Raw genomic sequence first — 12,536 nt, forward strand, 5'->3', positions numbered from 1 at the left:
AGGCACGAGCCAAGGCTGTGGCGGACATTTTCTAAAGTAAAGACCTTTAGTGAAGGACACCAAGGTACATTTACAATTAAAACTATTATTTTATAGTGCTGAATTTTATTATACTGATGCAGATACCACTGATCCTATAACCAGCCCTTGTCTGGCTATACACATGTGCCAGTATCACTTCTGTGTCTTTGTATAGAGCTGGGTGTTATTATACAGATGCAGAAGATACACATCCAGTATTTCACTCAGGCTTTATTTATTCCATAACTTATCACCCATATTGCTAGCAGTCTCTTGACAAGCCACTAATTTTATTCATACTAAATATTTTCCCTTTCCTATTATTTAATCAGAAAGAAAAGATATACTAAGGTTATGAATCACAACCATACTATATCTTTTCTTTCTATTTAAATACTACTAGTTATAATAAACCTCAGGTACTGGTTAAAGTGCTTTACCTTTGCATATAAAGCTCCAGGGACACAGTGGCAGCTTGCTTCTTGAATCTTCCTTCTCTCTCTGTCTCACTCAGAGTCATTTTCTAGTACTAAGTGGCATCATGTGGGAGTGGCCACAACCCTGCAAAACGTGGCGCTGCATGTGTTAAGGAGGAGTCAGGACCAGTATTCATCTGTCTTACTCCTCCCTCCCCACAGCAAAATGGGCGGCGGACACTGCAAGGGCCAGTCACGGACACCTTGCCTATCCCTGAACCAACAGCATACAGATAGCTGGAATACATTAAATGGACAGTAAAGTCAAAATTAAACTTTCATGATTCCGTTAGAGCATTCAATTTTAAGCAACTTTCCAATTTACTTCTGTTATCCAATTTGCTTCTTTCTCGTGGTATCATTTATTGAAGAGTAAAACAAGGTTGGCTCATAAGAGCTCAGGAGTGTGCACGTGTCTTTAGTACTCTATGGCAGCAGTGTTCTGCAACATTATTTGTAGCTTTGTACAGTATAACAAAACAATGTTGCAAAAAACTGCTGTCATATTACTAAAGACACATGCACACTCCTGAGTTCTTATTAGCCTACCTAGTTTAATTCTTCAATAAAAGATACCAAAATAACAAAGCAAATGTGATAACAGAAGTAAATTGGAATTTGGAAAGTTCTTTCATCTTGACTTTACTGTGTTAAAGGGACACTGTACCCAAATTTTTTCTTTCGTGATTCAGATTGAGCATGAAATTTTAAGCAACTTTCTAATTTACGCCTATTATCAAATTTTCTTCATTCTCTTGGTATCTTTGTTTGAAATGCAAGAATGTAAGTTTAGATGCCGGCCCATTTTTGGTGAACAACCTGTGTTGTCCTTGTTGATTGGTGGATAAATTCATCCACCAATAAAAAAGTGCTGTCCAGAGTACTGAAACCAAAAAAAGCTTAGATGCCTTCTTTTTCAAATAATGATAGCAAGAGAACGAAGAAAAATTGATAATAGGAGTAAATTAGAAAGTTGCTTAAAATTGCTACTCTATCTGAATCACAAAAGAAAAAATTTGGGTTCAGTGTCCCTTTAAGCAATTTTGGTGATCGTTATTTCCTGTCGTGTTCACATAGGTATTCTTAATATGTGTGCGAGGAACTAAGGGAAAATGTGATGGACAAGATTCTATATTTGAAGGAATTGGTAAGGATCATTATTTGATGGTAGAACATAGTTTAAAAAACCCATGATTCTAAATCCCATGATTCTTAAACTAGGTACAGGTCCCAGTGGGGAGTCTCTTAAAATATATAGGCTACTGTTAATCCTTTGGATGGGATTTGGCTAGATAAGGGGAATCTTTGGTAGGAATTTGTGGTGTTCTGCTGGACACTATAACTTATTATGTCATGGAGCAAGGCTGTATGGGTAGAACTGTTACAAGGGATATTGTGTCGGTATCAGTGTGTGTACTGTGTATAGCATCATTGCATTGGTGTTGCCGTGCGGTTATTACTGGGAGTGTACTGTACAGCATGTTATATTATGGGCATTGGGCATCGCTGGGAATGTATAACATCTTATAGCATGGGCGGTGCTTTATGTGTATTACTGTCTAGGAAAAATAGTGATTTGGTGCTTCCAGTCTCAATGCTGATTATGGTGCCTTCTGGAATCTGGTGTAAAAGCAGCATGAACAGAGACTATCATACTCTGACCGTGACGACATTATAACACGTGACTTGCAGCATTATTCTAATTGGCTGACGTGGCCATGGTTACCATGCGTTAGCTTTGGAACGCAACGCGGATTTAGTCATGGCTGCCTAGCAACGGGTTTGGTCTGAGCTAAGTATTGCATGAATAATGTCACCCTTGTCGGTTAATGGTTTGCTTTGGATGTTCTTTACTATTCTGATGGTGACGACTCGGGCATTAAACAGCTCAGGTGTGTGTTGAAAGAGACCTGCAGATATGGTCTTGTTGTAACATGTTACTCGAACGTGACATGGCCTGTGCCCCGCCATTGCATGCATAATTTGCAGCTAGTTCTATTAGAAATATGCCTCCTTTTATAGTGTTATTTATATTAAATATGCTGCTCAACGTCATGGCAGAAATACATATGTTTGCGTTACATAAAAAATTTAAGCACTTTGCAAATAAATACTTTTTTTTGTTCTTGACTCGTAGGGTTTTACCCCTCTAGGATTCTCTTGACTGGAACAAAAGCCACATCATTCCTTGTTGTTGGAAACTTTTCATCAGTCAGTTTGTATCTGACTATATTAAATAATGAAAGTAAGTAAAATTAACTTTTTTTTCCCCCTGTAACTACAGACTCACATTAAAATTGCTTATGATGACCCCTTTTGGAATTACTTAACAACCAATTAATTTAGAAGGGACTCATAGGCAACATATCCGCCAACTTCAAAAAAGTGTGTGCACTTGATCCCTCTTCCAAAACTCCCACCTCCATCATTTAACCTCCTTCCTGTAAAACTCCCTCCTTTTCTCCTCCCCCTCTAAAACTCCCTCCTCCATCCTCTAACACTCCATGCTCTTTCCTCTGAAGCTTCCTTTGGTAAAACTGCTTCCTTTCTGTTTCATCCTCCCTCTTCCATGTTGCCTCCTCTCTGCAACCTTCTGCCTGCTCTGTGCTGCCCCCTCTGTAGCTCATCGCTCTATGGTGATCTTTAGAATCTAAAGTCTAAAACAGTTTACTGTCCCTTTAAGCAAATCTCTACATCTAAAGGCAGCATGGACGAGGAAGGAGGCAGCAGGGAGGACAGGGGAGGCAGCATGGAGCAGAAAGGAGGAGGGAGCAAGGATGTCCTAAAATGGACACAGTATAATAGATAATAGAAAGTGTATTAGTAGTTCATGGAAATAAACACTAGCTTTTTAATGTATAACTATTAGAGTTTATCATGAAAGAGAACACAATTCTATATCTGTCTCCATTCTCATAGTGTGAAAATGGTTATTTACAGTGTGGTCTTAGCAAGACACTCATACTAGTGTTGTAGTGCCTCATGATCAAAATCTCGCCAGCATGGAAAGACATCACTCAAAAGCTTTGGGCGTTTTTGAGCACTATACTGCGATGTATGTGTCTCCTCTTCACAACCAGAATCCTGTATAGTGAGATAAACAGCTCTCAAGCTAAAATGTGCCTTTCTAAAATTGAGGGAGCTCATAGCAGTGGCAAGAGGCCTTAGATAATCTCAGCAGAGAACTACTGACCTGATGAGCAAAAGTTTACTACCACAAAAGTGAAAAACCACGTTTAGCCTTGCAAGGACAGTCTTGGTGCAATTATAAAAAGAAAAAAAAGTCTGTCCCTGTGAGTGGCGAGCTGGCTCCCATAGAAATAATGAGCATAGAAAGTAGAGTATGCTTACTACTGCAAGGGTGTGGCCACCTGTTGCCTACATTCAGGGTGAAATGATGATATCAATGACGATTCAAATCATTAGTCAGTAAGAAAAAATTTCAATCAATTTAAATCATGGTTTTCATTTTTAGAATAATGACATCTCAAATTATTTTTCCGGTTTGTATCAGACCGTTACTGATTTAGTTATATACAATTAAATATGCATATATAGATCATTTTAATGAAATAAATTATTGGGAGGTGAACTTTATCCCGTTTAATAGGTTAATCATTCATATTTTTGATCAACTTTTTAGCTGTACTTTATTGGAAGTAGAAAAATAATGATTACCTTTTATTTAACTAAAGAAAAATAACCATTACCTTAATAACACTTTACGTAGTTTTAGTTAACTAAAACAATAACCCTCCCTCCTCCCACTTAGGTCTTTGTGCAGATCTGCTGCACTCCAAACAATCTTCTATTCAGTGAGCTTCTTGAAACTTAGCATGGTTTGATTCTATTTACATAGATTTGCAGGGGAGAAGTGGCATTAAAGGGACAGTAAAGTCAAAAATTAACTTTCATCATTGAAAGAACATGCAATGTTTAACAATTTTTCAATTTACTCCCCTTATTTGCTTTGCTTTGCTTGGTATCCATTGTTAAATAGCATACATAGGTAGACTCAGAAGCAGTACACTACTGTGAGCTAGCTGCTTGTCACTTTCTCACCCAATGTGTTCAGCTGGGCCCCAGTAGAGCATTGCTCTCCTTCAACAAAGGATAAGAAGAGAATGAAGCAAATTTGATGAGAGAAGTAAATCTGAAACTTGTATGATTTTTCTGAAACCCAAAAGTTTCCTTTCATGATTATGTCATTTAAGGTCTATTTCTCAACTCCAAAATTTTGCTGTGAAGAAGGGGTATGTTATTTCTGCAGACGCAAATTTGTTTTTGAGAACTATAAAACCAATGTTGGGCCTGATTATGAGTGGAGCGCAAAAGTTTGCGTGCAAGCAATAAGTGGTTTATCGCGTGTGTTTGCGCTTCCCGGGCTTATCACTCATATTACGAGTTGAAAGTAAACGCGAACGCTTGAGTGAAATCGCGATTTACACTAGAATGATTGCCACATCCTCAGAGCTCTGATTACCGGTTTTGTGAAACAAAAAAGTGTCACAGAACACATAAAAAATACATTACAAAGTAGGGCTGGGCGATATGACCAAAAATTTTTTTGCAATTTAAAAAAACAAACAAAAAAACTGCGATTGCGATTTAATTGCGATTTTATTAAAAATGACTATAACAACTTCATTTAGCATTAAACAATTTATTTAACACTACAAAATCTTAATGTACATGTTTATCAATGTCCAATACACTATTTGAGCATAAAAATACAAAACAAAAAATAGTTACAATAAAATTTGCTGCCTGTGATGTGATAAAATAGTAGCCACTAGCCAGTTATTAGGTCTTATGACACACAAGTTCACACAACATTCATGTTTTATTGGACAGTCATTCTAACAGTGTGGACACAGTGGTATGATTAACATATGAAGCAGTGTAAGCATGGAGAAACCTGAAAATTGCTCTTTACAGCAGTATGACTTGTAAAGTTCTGTATATATAAATAAATATAAGTGCAGTTAGCATTAAAGTAAGTACAATGAATGCACACTCTGCCGCATGTGTTATTCATTTTAGGAGACATATCCAGGGAAACATGAGGGATGTGGCATTGACAAGGTCAATCCTGACATCCTGCAGCCTGTCATATACAATCACACACTAGTCACAGCTATTCTGTAGTAGTAGATCTATATAAAAGACCACTAAGAAGTAGAACACATCAACACAGTTATATACAGGAGGTAGTAGTACATAACAAGTTAACTCAAAACATACAAACAAAGCTAATTTAAATGAAATTAGCTGGCCAGTTCTTACTACATTGCCCATGTTGGGCAGTCAGTCTACCTGTGGTAAGAGTAACATATGAAGCAGTGTGTGCAGCATGTAGAAAGAAACCTGAAAAGTGCTGACTGAGGACTATCCAGCTCCAGCTGCATGATGACTGCAGGTCAGGATGAAAGCCAATTGCTGCCACACACTCATAATTCTCTGCAGAAATGGCCGTTTTGCAGGCATTCTCAGGTCCGCCCACGGCCCCACCCTGGTCCGCCTCTCATCCTCCCTCTCTGCCTCCGTTTTCATGAAGATTAAAGAATTATTTTTTTTTCAAGAAAATTGCGTACTCTCGCGGTTTTTAAACCGCGGCGATTAATCGCGGTTTAAAAACGCATGTGCGGTTAATCGTGCAGCCCTATTACAAAGTATAGCTCCAGATACTCCCCTATACCTCGATTTTGTACATTCCTGGTCATTTGTCATTTTGATACATATGGTACATATACACATGTGCTAGTTTTCCATAGTAAATCTCTATTAAAGTTTTAAATGTGCTAATTTCTTTTTCTGCAAGTTTTATTGAAACTTCCCCTGTGTTTGGTGCTTGATGCAACACCTATTGTGTTTTTACTGTGTATCGTCTCCCTATGCACAGAATAGATAGTGGTGTAATGTGCTGGTATTGTCTGCATGTAGTATGATGACCACTGCAACATCTTGACAGTTTGTTGTGTGACCATAAGCTAATAATGAGTTTACCAGATTCCATCAGAAGCCCCAGTTTGTGATTAATCTTTCTCTTGCAGTACTCCTTCCTTCTGTACTCATATGTGTATTTGCAGACTACTTGTAATTGGATATAGCTGTTTTGTTTTTTTCCTTACATGTAATGATCTGGGAGAAGTTTTTTTCCCCCCACTGAGAGGTAATTTCACGTTAGATTATGTCTGTACTATTGCTTCTAAGGAATCTGTTCAGATTAACCCATGTTGTATCTAGTTTTATGAGAGTAGGTCTGCAGATTCTATACTTGCAGCCATTTTAGCAATAATTCCAGTAAATTTAAAGCATTGTAATATGCCGTCATCACTTTACCATTATAATTCTTTGGTTTCTCAGTTTCTAGTAGACGTCAGATTCTAGTTATCCTTAAAACAGCTATTCCTTTTTTTAAGATTCTTCTACTCATTATGTTAATAAGAAGCATAAGGTATACGTATCTCTTTGTTTAAGGCACTTCTTATTTTCTTCCTTGTTTTAAGCGGATATTATACAGAAAATACATGCTACGCATAATTATGCAAAGATTAGCGTTAGAATAATATGAAGATGTATTTTTAAAATTATATTATTTGTTTAAATATTGAAATAATATAAAGTAATGGATGTCACCATGTTTAAACATACGTTTTCCCTTTTTCTATCTTTCTTGCTGAGGACAATGCAAAAGACTGTGCAAGCAAGGCTGTTTGGAAACCCTATTAGATAATTACTTCAACAATCCTATATTCCACCCAGCCTTGCAGTTGCTTGCTCAGTCTTTTGTATTACCTGCTTTATAGCTGTTCCTAATTGTCCTCAGTGGGATAGATAGATAAGGAGAAAATGTATGTTGAAAATAAGAGCTCATTACATTATAGAAACTCAGTGGAAATTGAATAAAACAAATAAAAAAGGGGACAAAATAAATAATGAAAGTATATTACGAAGTTGGTTAATCACTCATAATTAAACATTTTATATTACAATCTCATACAGCTATTTAAATATCCATTTAAAAAATAAACACAGAGATCTATGCATCAATAATAAAATGCTGTAATATTTTCCTTTTTCTTTTTTTGCTTTTATGTCCCTTTCACCCTTGAAGAGAGGTTAAAATACACATATATGAAAAACAGTTCTGTAGTAGCAATGCACTACTGGTCCTAAGCAGAATATGGAATAGTAAGCCTATAAATCTTGCTGGACCCATGTGTTGTACTGCCCCCCTGGGTCAAATGTTAGGGAGTGGTGAAGGATTGTTCTGTTGAACTGCAGGAACAAGGTGGTAAAGCTTTGCATTGGCTGTAGCGCCTAGGGTTGCCACCTCAGCCATGTTTTACTGGACACTTATGAGTTACACATGCTGCAGGGTGTGCAGGGAGGAACATGTGACAGCACTATTCATATTCCTCCCTGCACACCCTGCAGCATGTGTAACTTATAAGTGTTCTGCACTTTAAGGGACGGGTGGCAACCCTAGTTTTGCCTGCATTGTCAGAGAAAAAAATGTGTTTTTTGAAGACCTATATTGTATGTGTGGAGTGCATAGAGTAATATGCACTGTTTTAAATACAAAGTATTTACTAGCACTGAAGCACTTTAACGCTCGTTGGTATAGCCTTGTGTTTTTTTATGCGTATGTGATCTAGAGTGAAACCTAATTCATTTTTTTCTCGCTTTCCTTTATTTATTTAGCTATGGTTCCTACACCAGGCTGTGATGGAAATAACAAGACAGATGATTGGTTCCTTACTTTGCAGAAGACAACAATATCGGTTAACAAGGTTTGATGCATTACTTGTTTATTTTTTGTAGTATAGGGTTTTTTAGAAACCTATGTATTGTGTTGTTGGAATTTTTGAGTTATTACGAGTGGCACACTAACTGTTTTTGCGCAAGCAATATTGGGTTTATCGCTGCTGTTTGTGCGTGTCGAAGGAGCACTCATATTACATGTTGAAAGTAAATGCGAACGCATGAGCATAATCGTGGTTTACGCTATAATGATTACTGCAACCTCAGAGCTCTGGTTAATTGTTATGCGAAACTAAAAAGTCTCGCAAAACACATCAAAAATACATTTAAAAGTACTGTCTAATAAAAATGCTGTGAAAAAATATTTCACAAAAAGTTATAAGGGCTCAAAGATATGAGGTCTCAGGTGTTATATTATACACACACACACTGTTAACACACACACACATATATATATATATATATATATATATATATATATATATATATATATATATATATATATATATATATATAATATGCTCAGGCACGGGATAAAGTCCGGTCCCAGACTAAATAATAATATAAAATACAGAGATCCCAGCCACTGAGTCTTAGTATGAAAGAATTGTAATTCTTCAACAAAGGATACAGTACAGTGTAATCTTTCACACTATGCAACAATAACATAAATAGGAGAAGTGTACGATTTAAGTTCATTCAAATCCACACATCCGTACCAAACAATCAGCAAGAATATGAAAAGTAAAATGAACAAAAACAACAAAAGTTCAAAAAGTTACTAACACTCCCAGGGCGTCCCCAGGGAGTGAAAACAGACACCACCCGTAGTAAGAAAAACTCTATCATCTAGGACTAATGCAATATTGTAGCCAACATAGAGTGTCCACTTGATCCGTAACTTTGTAACATTTCATATAATAAGTATGTCACGCTATATTCCGGATACTCAGACTGTAACTGTGTATAGTCAATTGCAGTTATAGACAGATGACTCTGTTGTCGATATGTTTAAACTGTCACAGAAAAAAACGACATGCTACAGCATTTATAATCCTTAATGAATGAGTCCTGGAGAGACCTCAATAGCGTATCTTGTAGCTGTATCAATGTTATGAATCTAATGTCTCTCCAAACTGTCATGCGTCTGGCCACACGTAGTATAGTAGGGAGATATATTTGTAATTCTGACCCAACCTCACACTATTGAAACTTCACTCACGGTATCACATACAGCACCATATATAAAGTTCCTTGCTACAAAAGAATGTAGTATGCCCCACAATAACATATGCAGGAGCTGCGAGTATCTCATACCCTTGTGGTAGCTAATTGGAAGGTCCTACTTACCACACTGCAATACACGGCGATGATCTAGTCTCACGGTATCACTTGGAAGATGTACACGCACTGAAGCAGGTAACACTGTTATCCATTTATTTTCTTCGGCCCGTGCAAGTCAGAGGTTGTTAGCTGCCACAAGGGTATGAGATACTCGCAGCTCCTGCATATGTTATTGTGGGGCATACTACATTCTTTTGTAGCAAGGAACTTTATATATGGTGCTGTATGTGATACCGTGAGTGAAGTTTCAATAGTGTGAGGTTGGGCCAGAATTACAAATATATCTCCCTACTATACTACGTGTGGCCAGACGCATGACAGTTTGGAGGGACATTAGATTCATAACATTGATACAGCTACAAGATACGCTATTGAGGTCTCTCCAGGACTCATTCATTAAGGATTATAAATGCTGTAGCATGTAGTTTTTTCTGTGACTGTTTAAACATATCGACAACAGAGTCATCTGTCTATAACTGCAATTGACTATACACAGTTACAGTCTGAGTATCCGGAATATAGCGTGACATACTTATTATATGAAATGTTACAAAGTTACGGATCAATTGGACACTCTATGTTGGCTACAATATTGCATTAGTCCTAGATGATAGAGTTTTTCTTACTACGGGTGGTGTCTGTTTTCACTCCCTGGGGACGGCCTGGGAGGGTTAGTAACTTTTTGAACTTTTGTTGTTTTTGTTAATTTTACTTTTCATATTCTTGCTGATTGTTTGGTACGGATGTGTTTGGATGGGGTATGTGTGGATTTGAATGAACTTGCATCGTACACTTCTCCTATTTATGTTATTATTGCATAGTGTGAAAGATTACACTGTACTGTATCCTTTGTTGAAGAATTAAAATTCTTTCATACTAAGACTCAGTGGCTGGGATCTCTGTATTTATATATATATATATATATATATATATATATATAATGTGTGTGTGTTAATATGTGTACATATGTATTTATCTGTGTTTGACTAGAAAGAGTATGTGTGTGTATATATATGTATATATATGTATATATATATATATATATATATATATATATATATATATATATATATATATATATATATATATATATAATCTATCGGTATAGACATTATATTTTACCAAAAGAAAACAATATCTAGAAATATCTATTTAGGAATAAATAGAAAATATTTTGCTATGTGAAGAACATTGTAATTTGAAATATTCATATTTTCATGTTGGGTTAGCACGAGTAGGGTGTTAACGCGGTTGTGATATTTGAAGTTTGGCTTTTTGTGTGCGCTGGGTTACTGTGCAAGTGAAAACCCTTTACTTTCAACCTGTAATATGAGCGGTACACGATGCACCCAAAAGCTTACTTCTAGCGGAGTTATCGCGCAAACTATAAATAGCGCTCCACTCGTAATCTAGCCCATAATATGTATGTATTCTTTACATACAGTGTATTACATATGTAATCTTTCTATATTTTACAGTATTTTCAATACTGTGCATTTATTTCTGTATTTAGTAACAGAAGTACAGGGGCAGTTATATTTTACATTAATAGAAATCATGAAAAATTTCAAGGATTTTAGAATACATTTTAACGCAGTGAACAGTTCATATCTGTATGGAATAAATGTATGACTATCCTGAATATTATGCATACTAAACAGAAAAATCCACTAATATACATTTTATCAGATTTTTTTTTTTTTATTAATTTATGGGCAGATTGAATCTTATAATCTTTTGTGTTTTTGTTTAGTTGCAGAATATATTTAATGTCACTATACATTTGAACAGAACACTATGTACTACAAATGAGTCATTTTGCTGCATGGAATCTCCCTGCATTGTGGATACTCTCCAGGTTTCTGCGTGTGAGAATCAGAGTGTTGTGGGCAGTCTCCTTATACAAGCTGCAATCTCTGCCAATAGCACGTTCACAGGGACTGTGTCAGGTAAGGAGCAGTCTTGTATCTGTCATGGATAGCAGCTTGTTTTCTGACTCTAATGCTGATTGGACATCAGATACAAGCTCCAGAGATACCGTATCTTATGTTTAATTTTTATCCTGTACTTCATTTAAAATGAATTTGCCAGTATAATCTCTTAGTTGTTTGAAATAAGGATAGCAGCAATAAATGCTTGATTCATATGTATTTGTATTATTATTATTATTATTTTTAAGTGAGGCTGAAAATAATATGTTCAATTTAAAAGACACCTGATTAGGACACATACTTTTATATATTAATCCTGCTTAGTGGTATGATTGGTTGACCGTTCTCAATTAATCATGGCCACTGTCATTTCAGGGTCACTTAATAAATATTTTTAAGGTTAATTTAGTGAAATATTGTTTAGTTCAAGATTTCACCTAAGTCTAATGAGAAGTGTTGGCGCTCTAAGAATACCTGATCATAATAATAATAATAATAATAATTACAGATTTATCAGGGGGAAAAAATAAAGATCCCTACCCACAGTGCAAATCTATTGAAATTGGAAACATATTTTGTTTGTGGCAACCAAGCTCTCTAAAGGAAGAAAACCGCATACTGACATCATGAGTAGAAATGATTGCTCCCACTGCTGCATGTCTTACTTCACTCATTTATACCAAACACTCGCTTAGCACCTGTGTCTGTCCCTTCTGTGTAAAACCTTCTTAGTTTAATGCACAATTTACCCACTGCCTTTTCCTCCGTGACACAATCTTTCTCATGCCCCACCGTATTCTTCCGTACTCACACACACACACACACACACACACATATATATCTCCCTTTACTTCGTGGGTATCAACTCACAGTTTTTGCTGGTGACCGGGTCTCATCTCCTCTGTTCCATAAACCTGGTAATACCGGCGGTTTGTTTGGGAGACTCTACTCACTTGCAGATACCCGGCTTCTCGTCATTCAGCGTTCTGTGTCTGCT

General features: G+C 36.4%; 1 protein-coding gene across 1 annotated transcript in view; it reads left to right on the forward strand.

Annotated features, from left to right (window-relative positions):
• Window positions 1-2,258: 2,258 nt before the first annotated feature.
• Window positions 2,259-12,536, forward strand: part of TCTN2 (tectonic family member 2) — a 168,821-nt gene continuing 158,543 nt past the window's right edge. Inside the window, exons 1-4 of the mRNA XM_053701818.1 lie at window positions 2,259-2,389; window positions 2,635-2,742; window positions 8,205-8,293; window positions 11,362-11,557. Coding sequence (XP_053557793.1) covers window positions 2,308-2,389; window positions 2,635-2,742; window positions 8,205-8,293; window positions 11,362-11,557 — 475 coding nt within the window. The 5' untranslated portion in view covers window positions 2,259-2,307. The remainder of the gene's footprint in view (window positions 2,390-2,634; window positions 2,743-8,204; window positions 8,294-11,361; window positions 11,558-12,536) is intronic.

The sequence above is a fragment of the Bombina bombina genome, chromosome 2 (genome assembly GCF_027579735.1).
Source record: "Bombina bombina isolate aBomBom1 chromosome 2, aBomBom1.pri, whole genome shotgun sequence".
NCBI classification, from domain to species: Eukaryota; Metazoa; Chordata; class Amphibia; order Anura; family Bombinatoridae; genus Bombina; species Bombina bombina.